At 38.6% G+C, this 13879-nt stretch overlaps 2 protein-coding genes across 2 annotated transcripts in view; both read left to right on the top strand.

The window, feature by feature from the left end:
* Positions 1-1612: 1612 nt before the first annotated feature.
* acer1 (alkaline ceramidase 1) lies at positions 1613-6536 on the top strand. Its single transcript, XM_010793744.1, has 7 exons — positions 1613-1662; positions 2433-2545; positions 2751-2865; positions 3334-3472; positions 4577-4714; positions 4805-4942; positions 5648-6536. The coding sequence occupies exons 1-7, from the start codon at positions 1656-1658 to the stop codon at positions 5823-5825; spliced, it is 828 nt and encodes a 275-aa protein (XP_010792046.1). The 5' UTR covers positions 1613-1655; the 3' UTR covers positions 5826-6536.
* Positions 6537-10772: 4236 nt separating this feature from the next.
* LOC104965358 (receptor-type tyrosine-protein phosphatase alpha-like) overlaps positions 10773-13879 on the top strand; it is a 30329-nt gene continuing 27222 nt past the window's right edge. The window contains exon 1 of the mRNA XM_010794314.1: positions 10773-10865. Coding sequence (XP_010792616.1) covers positions 10854-10865 — 12 coding nt within the window. The 5' untranslated portion in view covers positions 10773-10853. The remainder of the gene's footprint in view (positions 10866-13879) is intronic.

The following is a 13879-nucleotide window of genomic DNA, read 5'->3' as shown; positions in this document are numbered from 1 at the left end:
CTTGATCGCTTTAAACTCTGCTCTGATTGGTCAGCAGGCGGTGCTTTCACTGAGTTGACTCTTATCCTGGAACCTAACCTGCTCCGGAACCGGCTAGCCGCTCAGCATAAGTTACCATGGAGATCTAGCCCGCTAAGAAGTGAACCAGCGTTGTAAGACCGGAAACCCAGAGTTTTCCCTGAAGTTAGCTCGCTAAGCGAAAATCCGGCTTCGTAGTACAGGCCTCAGGCTAGCCGTTCAGCATAAGTTACCATGGAGATCTAGCCCGCTAAGAAGTTAACCAGTGTCGTAGGACCGGAAACCCCGAGTTTTCCCTGAAGTTAGCTCGCTAAGCGAAAATCCGGCTTCGTAGTACAGGCCTCAGGTTAGCCGTTCCTCATAAGTTACCATGGAGATCTAGCCCAAGCCCCCAGGAAGTGCGCCTGGCTCTGATGAAAATATTCATTGTGTCCAAATGGCGGTAGGCCTATTACAATTTCCATATCAGTCCGTGACGTCATTGGGCCCAGAAAGACTTTTCCCCATTGACTAACATTGGGAAAGAAACGTCTGTAAATCAACGGATACTTACTAAAAACGAAATAAACTACCCAGTATGAACTATTGTATAGCCCTTATTATAATCATTAGGTCCTTAAAGTTGTAAAATGCACTAAAAGCCGAATCTAGATTTATTTTCTGTCTCCATTTATTCTACTGAGCCGAGAGTGGGGGCGGGGTTTAAGGGGCGCATGCTCTGTGAGCGCACATATGGGTTCTTCTGCTCTGAAAGCTATGACGGGTAATCTGTGACGTTTCGCTCTCTCAAAAGTTGGGCCATTTTGTCATCATGCGCCAATGAGCAGCTCTCATAGGAAAGAACGAGACCCCGCCTCCGACGCTGTATCCAGTTCTTATTATACATCCATGATCTAGTCCGGTAAGAAGAGAACCAGCGTCGTAGGACCGGAAACCCAGAGTTTTCCTTGAAATCCGGCTTCGTAGTACAGGCCTCTGTTGCTGTGATCAGTCTGTTCCATATCACTCCTTTATGTTTATGATATAAAAATATTAGATTCCTGACATGTAAACAATGAAACCTAAAAATGCTGCTAACAGTAGCAGTTCTAGACCAATTTTACTGGGGTGGCCAGCCTGGTGCCAGTTATTTCATGAGAGGGGCACAATAAAAGCGGATTAAAAAGACAATTGTAATTGTGTAAAATAAACATAAAATACAGTAATTGGTATTTGTTTTTGTAAAGGTATTTGTTTTTAGTAAATTTAAGTCATAGTCCTTTGGTCAGTGTTACGGGGGCATTGGCCCCTGTTGTCCCCCCCCCCTAGAACCGCCCCTGGATGTTAAATCACTCGAATACTCGAGATTTCTTTAAAAATACTTTTTACCTCACTTGATGAGAGCTATCAATCAAATATTGTCATAGTTGTCATAATAACAGTTTTTCCATTAAATACCAACATTATAAATGAGGTAACAAAGCGAACCCATTCCAGATATATTCCCTCGGGAGCATCTTTGCCCAGCGATGTGAACCCGTTCAGCGTGCTTATCAGTGACGTCACGGTCTCGTACAACAGGCTCGGGAGCGTTTCGATGCACCTGTTGATCCACCTGGAGCAGAGCAATACTGACGGACTGTGGCTGAGACGGGAACATGGGAGGTAAGATCCATTACTCTCTGCTAATTACTATATAAGTTACCTTTTTTTTAACTAAGAATTTACTTTTATCTCGCTGGTTATCACTAGAACAAGTGTGACAGTGCACCTTTCACAAGAAATCACTAGAATATTCCTGTTGTTGTTCCTGTAGTGACTGAGAATGCATATATGATGATTAGTAGGGAGTGTTTTGTATCCTTGTAAACCTATAATAATGCATCTTTGATTATATGACATAACTATAATCCAACAAAAGTCATCCTCTGTTTGCTTTGTGCTCTGTTAATTAGGGACACCTGTATACTATAATAAAATACAACAGCAAAGTTATATTTACAGAGTTTATAATGACATTTTCAGATATGTGGCAAATACATTGTTTATAATTAATTAATAATAGGTTAAATGTGGTTTTGGACTACATTGTATTTAATTCAAATGAAACACATTATCAGAAAGTATTGCGATTTCTCTTTTTTTTCATGAACATTTAAAGGACTATCATAAACGATTATCTTAAACGTTCTGAAAAAGAGTACCATTGCCCATTTGAATACAAAATACAACTCTGGAAATTGATTTCCATAAACCACTATACAAACACTGACAACAGTCTCCCTGAGATAGGCTCACTTTATCTGCTGAGGGAACAACTGACACTAACGTCTGTAACACTGCAAGCGCTCTAAATAAAAATGTAATGAATTATTATTATTATGATTATGATTATTATTATTATGGGTCTGTATTGTTCACGTTCTCTCTGACAGGTTTCTGCTCCAGCGAAAAGATGGCAGGAGTTTTCTCCTATGAAAGTTCAGAAATCGACTGGTGTGAAGACAACTACAAACAGTCCGAACATATAGTGGAGTACTTCAACACTGTAAGTACAGTATATCACAGAGATGCAGCAATTATGTCAATACATTGTTGAAGTTATCAGAAGAATATCTATAATCAAGCTAGTAATAATAATATAGTCATAATATTTGTCCTTTCTTAAATAGGAAATCAATGTCTGATATGAATGAGTTGGTTAGTTGATTCATTGTTTTTGCTGATTCATTCATTTTATATTTCCCCTGCAGATTAGCAGCTTTTTCTTCTTCATTATATCTCCCATCATGCTCTATCTTCTGCACCCTTATGCCAAAGAGAGGAACCTGGCGATTCACATGGTCTGGACCATGATGATATTTGTAGGTCAGTCACTCTTCATTTTCCTTTATTTTATAAATGGTATATGTGTCTCTTTCTCCATTTTAGATACATTGTGTTAGAAACTCAGGGAATAGAATGTTGGTTAGACAACAATTATACTCTGGGACAAAATGTAGAAAGGAAGATTTTGTCAGAGTGGCTTTTTGACAATTTTATGGAACAAACCAAACCATTGGTTATTGTTAATGAAAATAAATGTTAGTTGCAACTCTACTGGCATGTGAAGTAAAATGACCAGTCATTACAAATAAGCAATAGAAATGTCAGGAGTTTGTAAGAATGTTTTTGTACCTAAATGCAGTTTTTTGTTCTTTCCTGTCCTATTATTTTAAGACATATCTTATGAAACAGTGGTTCAAATGATCAAAGACTACTTTTGAAAATGTTTGACTATGTCATTATATGTCTCGGTTTCCCCCTTTAGTCATTTTGTATTCGTCTTATCTGCAGGGCTCTTCTCTGCGTACTTCCACATGACTCTTAGTTTCGTTGGCCAGATGTTGGATGAGCTGTCCATCCTGTGGGTGTTGGCGATGGTATATGTAGTCTGGTTCCCCCGCAGACTCTTCCCTTCTTTTATTAAAGACAGGTAAAGCAACCGTACAGCAATTTCCAAACAACACATGAGTTGGTTAAAGGTCTTTGTTTCTGTCTTTATTCATCTCCATGTGTTACTATGGACTCACAGACACACAAAGCTGAATAATCCTTTAATAAGACAAAAAACAAACAATGAGAGTTCGTTTATGAGGCACGCCACTGTGAAACACAACCTGTACTGTCGTGCAGCCTGTTTGACAGCATCAACTGGAGTCACAAAGAAACAATGTGGAGCTCCAGTCTGCACCTGAAAGTGACAGATAGGGACTCTTGCTATTGTAGAGAAAAAAAGCTCCACCCAACCTTTGTAAATATTTCACAACAAGGTAGAGAAAGATGACTGAAATTTTGATGAGCATATTGAAAAGAATCGCACAGACCTGTTTCGAGAATGTCATGTTGATATTCCAGTTTTTCAAAGTCATGGGTTGGTCCTCCTGAACGAAAGATAACTAAACGATCCCACCAGAAACAGTCACAGAGGTAACAGAGGTCAGAGGGCACCTTTTGCCACTTTCTCTGTAAAGCAGGCAGCTGTTTCAGTGAAAAAGCTCTAAATACTCATTGTACAGTATACCTTCTCGACACCAAACAACAGATATGCAAAGCTAGCAACTAGCCAGTGAACAAAGTGCAAGATCGAGTGGCTGGTGAACCAGATAGTTCCCTCTGGAGTTAGAAGAGACCAAAACAAAGCAAATATTGGATTTACAAGTAAATGATAACCAGACCCTTAACTTCTGGGTGTGTAAATAAGTAACAGTTTGTTAACAAGGTAACCAAAAAAACTTTGAAATTGTTGATATGGCAAGTTTATGTTCACACCCCCTAACCCCAAAAATCACTTATTGCAGCTTTAAGGAAACGGAACCTTTTTAATTTTAAATATTTTGTATAGTTGTGCAGAGGAATTTGAACATATTTCTGCTGTAAGTCATTTCTGAAGCTAAACTTCGGGTGTTTTATTTTTATCAACAGCGGCGCCTAAGAGTTGTCGTTTATGCAGAACTTCACTTGAAGATACGCTAAATGACTTAACCCTTTAAACCTTTGACATGCAACTTGTGTTTTTTCTCTGTCTGTTCATTCACAGGTCCACATTTTCAAACCTTGTCCTGGTGATTACAATTCTCTCCACGCTGTCGTCCTTTGTCAAACCTACAGCCAACGCCTACGTTTTAAACTGCTTTGGCATTCATATGGTTTACATGCTGGCTGTTGAGATGAAATGGTATGTAAACTGTGGTGCTTTTTAAGCATCTGTCACTGGTTTGGGTGCAGCGTTGATTTGTTATGATAACCAGTGTTATCTCTCCCTCAGCTGCACTGACCAGAAGGCTTTACGTCTCTGCAAGGTGTCGGTGGCTCTGTGGGTGCTCGCTGTCTCCTGCTGGATTAGTGACCGCTTTGGATGCAGCTTTTGGCAGAGTTTGAATTTCTGCTACCTCCACGGTATCTGGTAAGTCCTGGCTTACTTGTCTTCTTTTCTTGTGCTTTCCTTTCCTTAACTTTCTTTTATTTTGAAACGTTTACTTTGCAAATACATTCAGTAAAAAACTTACCACCACCTGAGCATTTACGACCAAAAAAACATCTGCAAAAAACATACTGACAATATCTTTAATCAAATAAAAAAAAAGATTAATATTTTTATGGTTTTATTTACGCTCTTATTCACAGTGAGGGTGAGATAATGGTTAAGGTTTAATATTTGAAAAAATCAACAGTGACTTAATCAAATCAAATCAAGTTTTATTTATACAACACATTTATAAACGATTTTTGGTCGAACCAAAGTGCTGTACATATAATAAAAATAGCCTACAGTAGAGACACTTTGACTTAAAGCAGTTATACCTGTATTTCACATTTTATTAAGCCACCACCTTCCCTAAACCCTTCATAAAACTAGTGTTACCTTAGATTTTGGACACAAAATGCACATGTCGCTTTAATGAACACTGCTAATTCATTGTTTGGTGTAAATGTAGCTAAATATTCACTGTATAAAGTTATCTGAGGACATAATCCATTCAGCAAATGAAGTTTAATGAATACAATTAAGTAGTATGCCAACATTATTTCTAAGATAAAGGATTGTTTCTTTTTTTCTTTTCTTAATGCATGATCGTGTGTATTGATCTTCATTATCTGTTTCCTGCAGGCACATTCTGATAGTGATAGCAGTGGCCTATGGCACCACCCTGATAGCTTACCTTGATGCCAGCTATGAGATCCCGTACTCTCTGCCGGTACTGCAGTACTGGCCCTGTGATAGATGGGCTGTTGGAATACCTCATATTGTCCTGAAGGGCACGACCAAAACACAGAAACGGTGCTAACAAAGTCATGTATAACGTCGGCAGCACATCTGCATTAGCACACTTCATGTGTTCATAGAGGCTTCTTACCTTAAAGACACAATCTGTGAGGAAATAGTCGCATAGAATAATGATAACATAGGATTATGACTTGATCACATAAGATTGTTTTCTGATTCCGTTAAAAGATTGTTTACACTAGCTGGATTACCAAATGGGTCTACTGGGGTCCGAGTTGGGTTGAGTTATGCAGGTTTTAACAGAACTCATTTGCACATTAACGTCTGAAAACAAAGATATTTATATACCATGCCAGTATAAGTAAGTGCTAAAAATATTTGTGTTGATAATGAAAAGGGGAAGCTTGAGAGAAAAGTGATAAATGATGCACTATATCAAAAAATTGAGATCGAACTGTGTTTTATGTCTTTGCCAAGAGGCCCATTGTTTAATATGCCCTCTATTTTTTACATTAATAATCATTGTCGAAACAAGGCTATTGCAATTCTTAATCTATGAGACACACAAAGTATTTTGGTATAATCTACAGCATGTTTCAGAGTTTAAATAAATTGTATTTGAAATAAAAACATTATTTATATGTATCTAATGATGAATAATTTTGATACTGAAGCACATTCGATGATTACTCCAATTGAAACTATATGGAAAATATAAAAAATAAAAACTGTTGTGAACGGACCTGGAGGATTTCTGGTGTTAAGAGTTAACTGATATATAACTTATTGATAGACATTTAATGAATTAAAGACCATCAATTGTCTAATAAAGGAGAACATTTGAGAATTTGTATGTAAGTTTTGGAAGTTAAGAGTCTTTGGCAGTTGAGCATTTTTTGTTTGTATATAAATCAATTACTGTTATTTAATTTGAAGAAATTAATGCACATTTTATTCTTTACATGTTAACATTTTGTTAACATGGATACTATTATTCTTAAGCATGTGGTATTTTATGGTGGTTCCCAGAGGACAGGCATACACTGTCTTTGGAGCAGCATAACCTGAACTGAGTTGTTCAGGTTATGCTGATTATCTTTATCTGTTTATCTTTATGACATTAATTTGATTATTACTAACTTTCAAGTCATATCTGTTTCTTGTTTCATTCAGGACCACAACAATCACTTGCAAATATGTCATATTTGTTACTGAATCATAACTGAACTGCCTTTTCTTCTCTCTCAGAAAGCTCTTGATTTTGGGTTGTTTGAGAATATTCAGGTACATCAGGCCTCTGTTCACATGATCCTTCCTGAAGGATACAAAAGATGTAACATTAGAAAATGCACCCAGGCATTCTCTGGACCTGCTTAAAAGTGACCTCCTGTGGGTGGTGAAGTATTCAAAAGCAGTCAGTGCTTTTTTATAAAAGTAATCCCTAGATGTAAATGGTGACAGGCAGGCAGATACAAAGAGGGGGAAAAAAGCTGAATTTCATTTCATATGATAAGATCTTAGAATCCTATATTTGTAACATTTCACCACCTTGTCTTTAGATAATAAGGAATAGCTTTACAGTTTGGGATCTCGAGATCAAATCGCAGGGGTAGACATTAAGGGTAAAATGCCACTGGCCCTCCGGGCCGGAGGAATTGTATTATCACTGGCCCCACCATTGTAACCACTGGCCCGGAGCATTCGTCCAAAAAATGACTAGTAATGAAGAAAACTAACACATTTGTTGCCATAGTAATTTACGCACGAACTACATTACTACAACATTTGAATAATCAGTTCTTCCTAATTTCCCTCAATTGTTATATATTTGGTTTATTAAAATAATTATATTGTGGTCATTGTTAAAAAATGTCTGCTATTATTATGAGTATTATTATTTGTATAATGCGCTTTCTGCCTTCCTGTCATTATCAGGAGTTAGAAATGTAATGGCTATGTAATAGATTAGATTAGAACCTTCATTATCCTAAACTGCTGGGACATTTCCCTATAGCCAATACCTTTATATTCTCTTCACTTACTTGTCAGCATAGATGTACAGAGCCGACAGAAGACCTTGTTTATATTGGCATCATATTGAGAGGTGCAGTGACGCGTCCTAAAACCAGGAAGTAAGCCGCTGGTTCCCTCGACAAAAAGCAATGGGATTTCTCCACAGGGTTTTGGAAAATAGCTGGAAATAAGGTCTTTGGAAAACAAACCTGTTTGATAAATGCACGTTTTGTTCAGCCGGATAATCTCCACATGTCTACCCTACTTTTATCATTTTCGAATCATAAATCTAATCGATAGATTATAAAAGGGTTTCCATCGATCAAGCTGGCTGAAACGTTCTCCCCTCTTCTTCTCATGCTCCCTGTCACTCTCCTTGAACTCCTCCGGTGACTTTCTTTTATTTGAAGATAGTTTTTTGCCCGGCGCTTGGCCGGTTACCGCTGGTATTAAAAACATTTTGGCGAATGGTTAGATGGCGCGATAGTCTGTAGTGAAGGAGCGCGCTCCCGCTCACGGGAGCCTGCTCGCACTGCGCTCCGCAGCAAACAGATGTTTGCTTTTCACCCAACAACGACAAGCGACTCACGAAACGCTATGTTGTAGAACGAAACAAAATTGCTAGTCAAAATACCAATACCACAAGAAACATTTTTTTTTTTAAACAATATTTTTAGTGGCCCGAGCGGGCAAGTGGAAAGTAGGCCTACGTTATGCTGGCCCGGGGTGTCTAAATAGTGCTTCCGGGCCAGCGGGCCATTTATAATGTCGAGCCCTTCCAACCAAGGGGTTTGGAAATATATACATTTCTGGAATCACTAAAAATGTTCGGCTTCAGTGATGGCAATGTCAGTCAATTCACCACTTTGAATAGTTGGCAGTCGTGGTTGCCAGAGGAGGAATCCCCTGATTTTGAATCTACCCCTGCCTGTTAAGGTTTTCACTTGTCACAACTGTGACATCACATCTAGTTAAGAGTCAGGCCGCCAGACAACAAATCCAAATTACTTTCATTTCACGATCGCCTGACTTTTTTTCTACTGCCACAAGAAGGTTGATATTTGTGGTTATGGGTGAAATATCTAAACAACGGTTTGACGGATCTCCATTAAAGCTTTACAGACAACAAGCATTTGAATCACTCTGACGCCATCATCAGGTCAAAATTGTAATTTGTCCAAAACTTTTTTGATGAATAAGTTTCATGATAAATCAAATCAACCTCCACTCATGCTTATGGCTAAAATGTTGGACAAAGTAACCCGGTCGCAAGTGTGAGCATAATGTAAATGGTGTCATTAAGAGCACTAATAAAGGATTTAGCTCAAAGTGTTAGTCTGACATTTTTCTCAATTTTGTTTTTCTCAAAGGTTGGGAACCACTATATGTATTACTTCATTGATACATATGTTATGTGCACAATATTTAAGGTTTAATGAAGGCTTTGAAAGTCACAGGATGCAATTTTGGGAGATCTTGGTTTATCATGATTTACATGGATTTACACATTATTCTACAAGTTGGACTTGTTGATAACCATTTTGATGAATACTAACAATAAAACTGTTATGTGTGTGAAACCTGTGCGACATGGCTTTATTTTGTATTTCTCCATCTCTTACATTTTGAAAAGGAGGATTTAGAGGTTGATATCTCAATACCAGCAGTGGGACACCCTGGTGTCTGACGGCAAGGTGGGATTTCTTTCGCTCACATTTGAGCCACAGGATAAGAAGAAGAGGCACGAGAGAGCGATGACCTTCTGTCCCATAGCTAAGACCTGATAATCTCACATCAAAGTCTGAGCACCACAATGGGCCCTCGCTCCCTGACTAAGATTAAACATTTTTTAAACAGACATCATTTTTAGAAGCCATAATAAATGAATTTAGAGATACCAACTTTAAGAAAAAAGTTAACTCAAGGATGCACACAATGCATGATGCAATAAATGGCAATTATTTTTTATTTGTGTACAAGAAATATTACTTTTAGGGCACAAACAATATAGCTTCTCCAGCAGGTTTCCATGTATCGCTGGTAAACATTAAATACACATACAGAAATGTGCATGGTTTTACTAACACTGAAATTCAAATATGTACTTTTGCCCAGTCATGAAAATAGTATGAAGATGATCAAGGCAAGGTCTAAAACCACAAAAAGGGCCTGCATTCAAAAATACAGTCAAAAAGTCTGCAAAAAACAAGAAAACCACTTGCTGCAACTAATTTAAATATATAATTTATATAATTGATAAATAAAGCTGTTCAAACATGGAAGTGTTGACTTTGAGTCACATTACATTTCCCTCTGAAATTCAGCTGAGTACAACATTGCATTAAATGTAAAACACTTCAGTCAAGTATCTTAAACTTGCAATTGAATACTATAATTGTGGAGTAGTGAGTATTATGATTTTTATAAGAACAGCATTGGCTGGAGATCAATGATACATTGTGAACTTTTAAGACAATTGTATATATTTTCCCATTAAAAAAGTATACTTATTATTTATGAACATATGAGCTGCAATGCATAGTAGGCCATAGTGCGAACATATATATGAGGTACAATCCCAGAATATTCACATTGTACAAAAAAGGAATAAAGTTGTACGAGTAAGTTATAAGCGTCTTTGAAAATTATATTGATTTTGCATTTGCCAGACTAATAGCAGTAGCTAAAATGTCAAAGCCATGTAATCGAACCCCGATTAATCAATTAGCATCATGTGCATTTTACAATTGAAACAGAGCCGTAGCCATTGGGACAGGCTCGCTGTCACTCGAGAAAACCAGCAGAAAATGCTTTAATTGTATTTGCAGCTCAGCGGCTGCCCCGCCTCCCGAGTGTAGTCATTGGTCTCTTTCAAGAGTGCTTCAATTTCCCGCTCCCTGATTGGCTGAGAGAGCTTTCTGTTTTGGTTGCCTGCCAGCAGCCGTCTGGAAGGGGAGGGGAGCCGTCTGCCTTCCGCTTCTGGGCAGGATTGACACACAATGAGGAGCAGAGGCTGGGGAGACGCTCCACAAACGCCGCTGTAAATAAATACAACAATCACTGAGGCCAGAGAAACATGGAGAACCAGGTACAGTGGCTTTTGTGTCTCCTTGTGGAATCTGAACTTTTTACGGAGGAAACGGCAGCAGGCTGTTTGCTGGCAGGGCAGGAATGAATCCTCTGTGCTGCTAGCCAGAAGAAAAAAATGCTCCTGCTGCTAATGAACTCGTAGTTGTTTGGCTCTGGAGCTATGCTAGCTGGCCACTCATACATCGGTATTTACCGCTAGCTAGCTTCAGTCTACCACACCATTCACCACCGCTGCATAGCTGTAGCCACAACCAGGCACACAAAGAGATTTACACCTGGGGTTTATTCTGCCCTGCTGTGTTTTAAACACTCATGCACAGTGTTTAGCAGCATGCAGAGCAATGTGAGTCGAGGTTTTGTTGTAGCTAAGCTAAGCTAGTCTACCTATCAGAAGAGTGTCGGCCGTTGGCTAAAGGCTAAGGAGCCGCTACAAGGCGCCGGGGAAAGATTTGTCTCTCCAGGTTGGGCTGAGAGGCGGGGTGGTGTCTCCACTGCCAGCGGCCTGGAGCCTCGCATGCAAGGTTAATAAAGCCAGCGACGACTATGCAACTAATGTTTTATCATTGCATTATTTGCCAACAGTTGGTTAATGTTTCCCACATTCTTGATTTGTAGATGCATGCAGCATGGTGGAAAAGCTGATCTATGTGCAGTCATGATGACCACCCATGATTACAAAGCAAAGAGTATAAAACATAATTTTAAGGTCTCAGTGGTCTGCGTCTTTCACTAATACTATTGCATGCATGTTTAAACTTGCATAGTTAAGATTGATGTCATCCTAAAAAAACCGACATCATTTATTTTGCAGCAAACAGAAAAGTGGGTAAACCAAATTACAAACTGCAAACTGTGAGGGAGATATTTCTTTAAAATAGGCCACTCTCTAAACGCCTGCGGTTATTCAGGACTATCTTTCAGAAGGTTAGGACACACACACACACACACACACACACACACACACACACACACACACACACACACACACACACACACACACACACACGGACAGTGGCTCAGCTACTTTCTTGGAACTAGTCCCCATTCAGCATTGGCCCCTTTGAAGTTTTAACTAGATCTGAGCGTGTTCATCCAGAGGAAGTCTTCTGCTACAAGTTGTAAGAATGGTGTAGTTGTACTGCTGTGGTGAATTTGTCTTTGTATCATGTGACACATTTGCATAATATTTAATTTGTATCATGTATATACAGTTTCATTGTTTATTGGTACATATAGCTAAAAGCAATGACGGTTATACTGTTTTATTGTTTTTAACCTGTTTTAGTGAGGTGTTGATTTAACTGTATGGTCATTTTAGAGCCTGACATTAGTATTGTATTGATTTGTACCAAAAGGTGTTGCTACTTACTGAGCACTTTAACAATTATACAATTATATTGCAGGGTCATTTTTGTATTTCATTAGTTATAGATAGGACAACTAACCTGCAGTTAAGTCAATCAAATGCAGAGTCAAGACAAGAGCGAGAGTCAAGTTCAGTCTGTAAATGTTACATTTAATTTAATTATGCACATTACAGCACGACACGGCCAAAGTGCTTCATGCGTGTGAAGCAGGGTCATGGCTTTTTGTAAAAATATGGAGATCTTTGCTATTAAATCATTGATATCTGCATTTATAAACACTGCATTGAGATGACAGGCGGAGAGGTCATGCAGCTTTTTGTAATCCCCACACATTCACTCACACACCCTTTTTCCAATACTCGCTTGTTTTCCTTGGGAGCAGCAGATAGGCTATATGTGACTCCCTGTTGCTCTCTGGGATTGACCATTTTCCAATCGAGTAGCTGTTTCATCTCTTTTAGGAGTGAGGTTTGATGTGATGATGAAGGATTAAGCTGGAACCTGCAGCTTCATCAAAGAACAGCCATTGTTGTGATTGTTTGTTTGCATGTGTGTCCTCTTGAGGGAAACTTTCAGATTTTTTTATTGTAATCGTTTATTAGCTGAAACAGATTAACATGGTCACGAGGGGTATTATTTACGTGTCAGCTGGGAGTTGATTGTTTTCATGGGAGCCAGTGTGTCTGCCAAAATGTGTATTTCCCTAAATTCCCTTCAACCAGAGCTCTGTGTAGGAGAAAGAGAGATGCATGCTCCATATCAATGTTAGCGTTTTTTTGTTGAGTGGTGTCGTTGCCTCTGATAGAGGAAAGCTAAATAAATGTTGCAGCAAGTAGGTTTTTGAGATGTAGGTCACTGATGTTTCATATCTTCCGACAGTGTGCTGCTTGGTGACTACATGTCGCTCAAGGTTGTTGGTGCTTATTGTTAGAAACTTTAATCAGCAGTATTTAGAAAAATTGTCCTAATATTTTCAGACAGTTTGACATATTTGAATTCATTCTGCAAATGTCTTTATCAGTAGGGCTTCACAATATATTGCTTTTTTGCCATCGAAATATTTGTGCGCTAAACGCATCACAAAAAAGGTGATGGAACTACTGGGATTTTTTGTTATTTTAAAAAGAGTATCAACAGAGCTGATAAATCTAGCAATACTTTTCTTGATGAACACATTAATAATTTGCTCTATGTTAAGTAAGAAGCCCAGGAAGTCCCATTAGGATGATTTCAAGTTGTTGACAATTATTAAATGTTATGCTTATTGTTCCTGATTATTTATTCTGTTTATCAACTAATTATTTTTCAATTCAGTTCTAATATTCTCAGCCTCATAATCCCTCCTGGTCTCTTAATTTTTTTGATTATTCTGAAAATGTCTTTTACCCGCCATGCTTACAGTTTATTGTTCCCTTTTTGTTCTTACATAGTCACCGTCTTCCTGTTTGGCCCATTATCTTCCTGATTTTTGTGTTGTCATTATCACCGTTATGATTTCACAGATTTGTCCGGGGGTGGGTGGGGGTTGTTGATGATTGAAGGGTCTCCGGGTCTGCTTTTGTGGGTGTGGCGGAGTCTGGAGTTTAAGGGCATTTCTGCCACAGAATGACTGGGCAGAGTGCCAGGCAGGCAGGCAGGGAGGGAG

The sequence above is a fragment of the Notothenia coriiceps genome, unplaced genomic scaffold (assembly GCF_000735185.1).
Source record: "Notothenia coriiceps isolate Sejong01 unplaced genomic scaffold, NC01 NC01_scaffold00037244, whole genome shotgun sequence".
NCBI lineage: Eukaryota > Metazoa > Chordata > Actinopteri > Perciformes > Nototheniidae > Notothenia > Notothenia coriiceps.
Note: the sequence above shows the minus strand (reverse complement) of the source record. Positions and strands in the feature narration are given on the sequence as shown.